The sequence below is a fragment of the Chelmon rostratus genome, chromosome 9, assembly GCF_017976325.1.
Source record: "Chelmon rostratus isolate fCheRos1 chromosome 9, fCheRos1.pri, whole genome shotgun sequence".
NCBI lineage: Eukaryota > Metazoa > Chordata > Actinopteri > Chaetodontiformes > Chaetodontidae > Chelmon > Chelmon rostratus.
The window spans coordinates 18,544,576-18,550,910 of NC_055666.1; the positions used below are offsets into that span (position 1 = coordinate 18,544,576).

The 6,335-nt window shown below is 39.2% G+C and overlaps 1 protein-coding gene across 1 annotated transcript; it reads right to left on the bottom strand.

The window, feature by feature from the left end:
* Positions 1–579: 579 nt before the first annotated feature.
* Positions 580–3,077, bottom strand: trmt12 (tRNA methyltransferase 12 homolog). The gene is made up of 7 exons (XM_041944561.1): positions 2,940–3,077; positions 2,599–2,767; positions 2,294–2,492; positions 2,050–2,200; positions 1,819–1,928; positions 1,347–1,504; positions 580–1,041 (listed from the first exon to the last, which is right to left on the bottom strand). Exons 1-7 carry the CDS (start codon positions 2,990–2,992, stop codon positions 664–666), a joined length of 1,218 nt encoding a protein of 405 aa, XP_041800495.1. The 5' UTR covers positions 2,993–3,077; the 3' UTR covers positions 580–663.
* Positions 3,078–6,335: the final 3,258 nt, after the last annotated feature.

Sequence of the window (6,335 nt, forward strand, 5' to 3'; positions counted from 1 at the left end):
TGCTTCGTCAAGTTCCAGATATATTGAAAAGGACTGTATGTAGGAGTGGGACTGTATGTTTATATGATATCCATTAAAACCTCTTGTATAGGTTAACCTTTACAACCATGCCAAATATATGAATATTGTCGTTGAACAAGTCATAATATTGCTCTTATAAGCTTGGTGTTCCTGTAATTACCAGAACACTGATGTGAGAATCAGGAGCAGTTAATGTGAGTCATGTCTCAATCTTCAGCTTACCATTGCAGCCAACTACAAGGGGTCTAGGGATCAAACACTGGAGGGAAAAATCAATGTATAGAGTACAGCACAACGAGGCACCCAAACCACAGCTGTCCAGTGGCCAACAGATAAGGCTGTGGTTGTTGTATGGCTTGGCAGATTCCACCATGTGATTATAGCTGTAAGAGAGTGACGCAGGGCATTTCTAAAAAAAAAAAAAAAAAACAGCATTTGTGCTCAGTGAACCTGCTTTGGGAAAATGAAGGTTTTTAAGGGCATGCAGCAGCTGACAAATGAAACAATCATAGAAACGAGCTGGTGCAGTATTTGGTTGTATTGGAAACGTCTGGACCATACAATTGCACATTTCTTTCTATATAAACATCAAAAGGTTGAATGCCATACTGTCCACTCAGTATCTGTGTTCATCTCTTTAGCTCAGGACGGTCTGCACTCCAGGTCCAGCACTATATGGTGAACATGAGGTGCATATGACTTAACATGTTCAATGTGCTGGATGCTTGTTATCCACAGTGCACCAGTGATGTCCCTTAAAAGAGAGGTGATGCGGTTTGCTGTGTCATCGGCCCAGGCCTGCCACACCTCTCTGTCAGCCGCCTTCCCAGAAACCCTCTGGGTGGCATCATCGATTGCTGGAATGGCTGCCGCGTCCGGTAATGGTGAGGTAACGTTATGGTGAATGTGCAAAATGCCACCAGTTGCTCTCTTCAGCAGTCGACAGGCAACAGGCCAGCCGTCCTCAGAGCTCGGAATGAGACCCAGGTTCACCCTGTCAGCAATGTCACACAGCTGGAGCTGAAAAACAAATTACTAAACTCTTCAATACTGTTAGTTAAATACTGTGATATTAACTCAGAAATACCAGTAATATTTGAGAAAACCTTTGCTGGGTCTCTTTTGTGCATATGGAAATAACAGGTTTTACAAATTGCTGGCATGATTTTCAGAGGAGACGGGAACTAATCTAACCACTAGAGGGCACAAGTCAATACTTTCATCCTTGTAGTGAAGTATTCAATTAAGACAGAGCCAATATCGTAATTGCATTTGAACAATACATGTCCCATCAGCAGTATAAGATGCACATAAAAACACATTACTTGTCGGTTGTCTCCTTGGTGAACAGTGCAGCGGTCAGACACCCCGTTCGCCACGAGGTTTTTCTGTAAAGCTTTAACTGCGTCAGGGTTCCACTCACAGGCGTGAACATGACTGGCCCCCGCGTGTGCCAGATATGGTAGAGTGAAGTATCCAATACCTGAAACAAGATAGAGATGTCATAATTAGTGACACGACATAAACATCATGATTCCAGTTACTACTAAAGAGTACAAGAGTTAGACAATAAAAGTAGCATGATACATGATAACATGAACACTTTTATGGGCAATTTAGATTACATCTAAACTTGGTCTACAACCATGATTCACATGAGATATCCACTCAAACATCCTCAGTATAGATTGTATGAGACAGGACATGTGGCTTATTTCCCCTTTGCTGATAAAAAAAAAAATGTACTCTATCTTCATTAATGTAAAAGCCTGTCACACATTGACAGAGTTATCCCACCTGCATACAAATCCACAACAGTCTCCCCTCTGCAGTCAAATCCAGCCACTCGGAGCTTCTCTGTTATGTTTCCAGCTGAGAACATGCATTTGGTAACATCAAACTCATACCTGCAATAATGGTGAATTTCAGACATGTTCACAGTGAGGTTTATTTATTACTATGCCAAAGACCTTTTCAGTGAGCAAATCAACAACAATAATTGTGTGATTGATGAGGACTGAGGCTTACCTGATCCTATTGTCTACATGTTTCACCCAGCTGTGCTCTCCTACCAGCATCGTCACTACGGGAGTCCTAAATCCATCCCTGGATATTCGACTCATCTTTGCCAGGCGCTTTGCCCCCAGTCCTTTGGCCACTGCACTCCACAAGTGTTGATCTAAAAAAGTAAAAAGCTATCAATAAAAGTCCTCATCAATTATTCTATATACTAGAAACCATAGAAAAGTGGGGTTAAGTTTGAAGACAGTACCCATTTTCTTCCATAGCGGCAGGCAGAAACAGCTGTCTCCCAGCAGGACTAGGTCTCCATGCCTCTGGAAGCTGCGAGGGAGGTCCCCTCTCAGCTCCTCTGTCCATCTTTCATCGTGAGTTTCCAACAGCTCCTGAAGTACTTTCTCTAATTTATTACCATGTGTCCTTCCTCTCTCCTTCTTTGACTGCAGAGGAGACTGTGGTGAAAACAGGACAAACAAACAGGAGATACATATAAATACTTTAAAGCTGCAATATTAATCTCCTGCTAATAGTATTTAAGTGAAACTGAGCTTTAATTACCTGACTCCAAACTATTTCACAAACACTGCCTGAAGCCACCATTGTTCTGAGAGATTGCAGATCAAGTTGTGACAGACAAGATGGCAAGATGGGCAGGAGGACTGTCCCATTTGAGTCTTTCATTAAGCACAAACTCAGGTCAAGAGCTCCTTTGGACTCTAGACATCTCCTGTAAGATAAGACGTTAAGACTTAGAGGCCGGCAGCCACAGAAAACACATTAAACTTGTTCATCAAACAGTGTTTCTATGGACACTGGTTAGTTCCACACAACGTCCAATGTTCACACGCTAACTGCTAGCTAACTTATCTTAGCTATTCACTCACTAGATGGCTGATTACCTGAACTGCTGTGCATGACACTGAGACACACGAAGACAAGGCACGCCGTCCATTTCCAATCGAACAAACAAACCCACTGTGCTTATGTTTGACGGTTAAAGAACACTACCCTACAACGAAAATTACAGGTAGCTGCTCCATCACAACACACAACGCGTGTTTCCAGTCGGATCATCTTGCAGGACGGACGTTTCAAAATACGAAACTTTATTGTAAAGACAAACGGCTGCTTCTTAAATTAAGCCGCCACAGTTTAAGCTTTGCTGACGCTGAAACAGAACAGTTTCGTATCAAATGTGATAGCTATAGTTTTTTTATGTCATGCATTTGTTGCAGAACGACAGCTCTCACTAAACTACAAGAAGGCATAAATCAGTTTAGACAAGTTGCGCGCCAATGTCGATAGATGGAGACAAACAGCTCAAAAGTCATGAAGGTGAGTTATGCTAGCTACATGGATGTTAAAAATAAGTAACATGACGTTCATATACAGTAAAGAAAATGTAATTCTTGTCCATTTAGCTGTATCAGTTGAACTACTCAATAAAACAGAACAAAGAAAGTTATAATCAAGTGTGTCATATCAATGCGTGGAAATTACGCATGAACTCCCATACATACAGGGAAAGATATTCTGTGGTAAAAGGCGTCACAGATCGCCAGAAATTCACACGCAGGTACCAGAAAACAGTTTTAATTAGGATAGCCTGAGAAAACATCGAATAATTTAGTAAAAGCTGCCAACGCAATATCTCAGCATTGATTGATTTTTAATTTATTTCAGGATTTGCTACTGTTATGTCAAAACTGCTTGTCCCAAACCACTATTCTGCCATGCAGTGGCACTGAAATCAAGACACAGTTCAGTGTGATTGTAATTGTCACGGTGCAAGCTGAACTGTAGATTAAATACTTACATGTTTTACTGAGATATTGTTGCATGAGTTTTCAAGTAATTTGAAAATGTTGGTGGTTTCGCATTGATACAAATGTAAGCAGGGTAAACTAGTAGACTTGTTTATGTGCTCTCTGTGATACTGGATGTGTTTTTGACAAAAGTTTAAATTGACTGAATTCTGAACAGCACTAATGCCCTTTTGGAATATGTGTTAGTTTGTTAGTTTGATATTGTTATGTTTTTTTTTCATATGTCAAACCATTTTCACTTTTGGGGATGAAGCTATATATTCATCTATCTGTTGAACGGTAAATCAGTCATATGCTCTCTGTTGGCAGCATGATCAAACTACCTCAATCTCCCTGATCCCTCCTTACATAATGAAAAATGGCACCACATTTTGAATTCTGACTGTTAGCTGTCGTGCAGTCATGGGTATATTTGAACCTGAGTTGGCAGGTTGGTCAAAAAAAGGTCTGACAGGTCATGTATTAATAATATCCTCCTCTGGCGTAGATATAGAACAGCAGGGATCCTGACTGATGGAGACATACAAGAGCTTTTCCACCTCTGGTCTATAACTTCAGGACAGACTGAGAACGAAGGACGTTTGGTTTATTCTCTGGGTCGTTTATGGTTCGGCCCTTCCCTTTGCGTCCGATAAAGTACCATTTCCTTCTCTCCTCTGTGTAGCAACAACGATTCTATAATGGCTGACTGTGCTGAGCCAGTATTGAACCATCATAATCATCTTTTATGTCTTTACCCAAAGAGATTTAACTGGGGCTATTATGTGGTTTGTGTGGCCTGTGTAAATATCATTATTATTACCAGCCATGAACTTGGAACCACACAGACTTTAAATTATGAGCTCAGCAGTGTAACTTTCTCAAAGACTGGTGCCTGAGCGAGACACAGCACAAGAGACTTACTGTTTAAGAATAATTATTGGCAATACGAGGCCAATAATGATAACCTTCTGTTAAATTATTCTCAGTGTATCCACTGAGAAATATTTGTGAACAGAAAAAGCTTTCCTTAGCCTTTTGACATCTTCATATTTCGAACTAGAATCAAAACACCCACATTTCTGTTAACAGGCGAACCTGGGCAACTGCAGTAGGGACTCAGTCTTGATGCATAGTACCAGTTTCCAGGCTGCCCCATAAAATGTCTTTTTAAATTTTCCTCCACATGTTAAGCTTCTCATTGACCATGAACACAGTACAGCAACCACCGTCTGCTCAAACAACCAAAGAACTAAAATAATCTGCGCTTTGCATTTCAGTGATTTAACTTCAGATGTGAAAATCTGTGGTGTTTTATTTTAACCTTTTTAATATTTTGTCATGTTTTCATCTGCCATGAAAACTTATTTTCAGCAGTTCAGAAGTGAAAATGTCATTTCACTTGTGAAAATCAGCAATAAATTAGTCAGGGGAGAAACTACCTACTGCCATAAATATACACAACATACTACCAAAATATACAATACAGCAAACAAAACACACCAGATATTCAAAGCAGAGAACAGGAATTCAATAAAGCATTACGTTTGGATATGGATATGAAATGAAATCCATAAATCAACTAAGTGAAAATAGCATGAGACACAAGACCTAAGTTATAAAACTGAAGGTTGATACAGTGTAAAAACACTGAAAATGAACATATATTATTTCCATAGCAGCCCTTGTAGACAGTGATTTACTCTGAGGCAGTTTTCACTTCACTATAATAATCTGACATCTTTAGGTACTAATTATTGTACAAATTAAAATTTTTGCACACAAAACATAAAACGATGTTTTGTTATAGATTAAAGTACCAAACAGTTTAACAAGTACAGTAAGTAATTGTGACGGCTTTTCTCACAATTTTCAGAACTTTTACAAACAAAACAATCAATTTATTAATCTGGGAAAATAATTGACGAATTAATCCATAATGACAATCATAATTAGTTGCTCCATCTCAACCAACTACAACAGTAAAATCCCACTTTTATATTAATATCTAAATGATCAAATTATATATTATATTATATTATATTATATTATATTATATTATATTATATTATATTATATTATATTATATACACAAGGGGCAACTTGTGGAATAAACTAAAATGAAGACTTTTACTTGTGACAGTATTTTTACAGTGTGGTGTCAGTACTTTTAATGCTTCCTTTACCACTTCTCTCAGGACCTCTGCAGTGTTTACCTCTGCTCCCTGGAGCCTTTAAACTAAACATGGAGCAACACTTGAGGGATCAATGCATCTGGGATCTGTCACCAATTATCTTTATTAATACACTTCACAGTCACAGTCCCTTGGGCAATACCACAGTCGAGCGATTTGGCATATGAATACGATCCAAACAGGACCTTTATGTGTGTCCTTTGTTCCTTTTCTTTTACCTGCCCTGCCCCTTTAAGATTAGACATTTCAATCTAGGCGTGTTTCCTTCTGCCATTGACTAAAAACCGAGAGCTGG